Source organism: Salvia miltiorrhiza, chromosome 8, assembly GCF_028751815.1.
Source record: "Salvia miltiorrhiza cultivar Shanhuang (shh) chromosome 8, IMPLAD_Smil_shh, whole genome shotgun sequence".
Classification (NCBI taxonomy): domain Eukaryota; kingdom Viridiplantae; phylum Streptophyta; class Magnoliopsida; order Lamiales; family Lamiaceae; genus Salvia; species Salvia miltiorrhiza.
In genome coordinates, this window is record NC_080394.1 from 25,296,020 (window position 1) to 25,296,893 (window position 874).

Here is an 874-nt window from a genome sequence, read left to right on the forward strand (position 1 = left end):
TAGCTTTGTGCTTGATTGAAATCAAAATACTGAAGTCTCTTCAGTATCAATCTACAACTGTTTTCCAACTGAAGATTGGTTTGTTTGTTTTCGATCAAAAATAGCCTACAGGTGTATTCCTCCCCCCATACACCTATTCAGTTAACCCTCTGGGACCCAACACAAGGCTTTGTGTGTGCCAAATTGAAGGTAAAAGGCTGAGGGCTGTGATAATGACATCATGGATGGACAAAAATTTCGGTAGGAGATTTTATGGATGTCGAAATTGGAAGGTATGTTTGCGAGTGTCATTATTTGTGTTTGTGTTGAAGTTTTTGGCTTTAAATCCCTGTTCTTTCTTGTTTTAGACGAAGAATTGTGGTTTTTTTGATTGGCTTGACAAACCAATTACTGAAAGAGCTAAGGAAGTTATCAATGAGTTGAAGCTCTTGAAGATTAAGGAGAACTCAAGCTCGGTACCCATGGATGTGGAGACTTATATTGCTAAGCTTTGGGATGTTATTCAAGCGTTGAAAGAAGATTCAAACAAAAATAGGAAGAAAGCTAGATTAGTTACTGTCATCTTGCATGCTTCTTGGTTGTTTTTAGCATATTTTGCACTAGCATAGTCTCCCTTTGTAAATTTCAATCAACTCTGTTTTGGGAATGAAATGGAAGCTCATTTTGGATTATATACCATTGGTTGTTTGTTGCCGTAAAAAAATCATTCCATTTTAAAGTTCTGCCATCCATAAATCCATCATTTTGGGTTAAATATAAAAAAATGAATCTATCATAAGAAAGATACAAGAAGTAAGTAAAGAAGAATGAAGAAATGATGCAATCCATATGTTTAATGCTGTAAAAAATCATCCATCTGTTACAACCATTATAT

General features: G+C 34.9%; 1 protein-coding gene across 1 annotated transcript; it reads left to right on the forward strand.

Moving 5' to 3' along the window:
* Window positions 1-212: 212 nt before the first annotated feature.
* Window positions 213-608, forward strand: LOC130998238 (uncharacterized). Its single transcript, XM_057923670.1, has 2 exons — window positions 213-272; window positions 348-608. Exons 1-2 carry the CDS (start codon window positions 213-215, stop codon window positions 606-608), a joined length of 321 nt encoding a protein of 106 aa, XP_057779653.1.
* Window positions 609-874: the final 266 nt, after the last annotated feature.

Bases quoted from the DNA above. Each gene is read 5' to 3' on its own strand.
- LOC130998238 (XM_057923670.1), top strand. From the start codon at position 213: ATGACATCATGGATGGACAAAAATTTCGGTAGGAGATTTTATGGATGT. The intron at 273-347 runs GTATGTTTGCGA...TTCTTGTTTTAG, and splicing joins ATGGATGTCGAAATTGGAAG to ACGAAGAATTGTGGTTTTTT.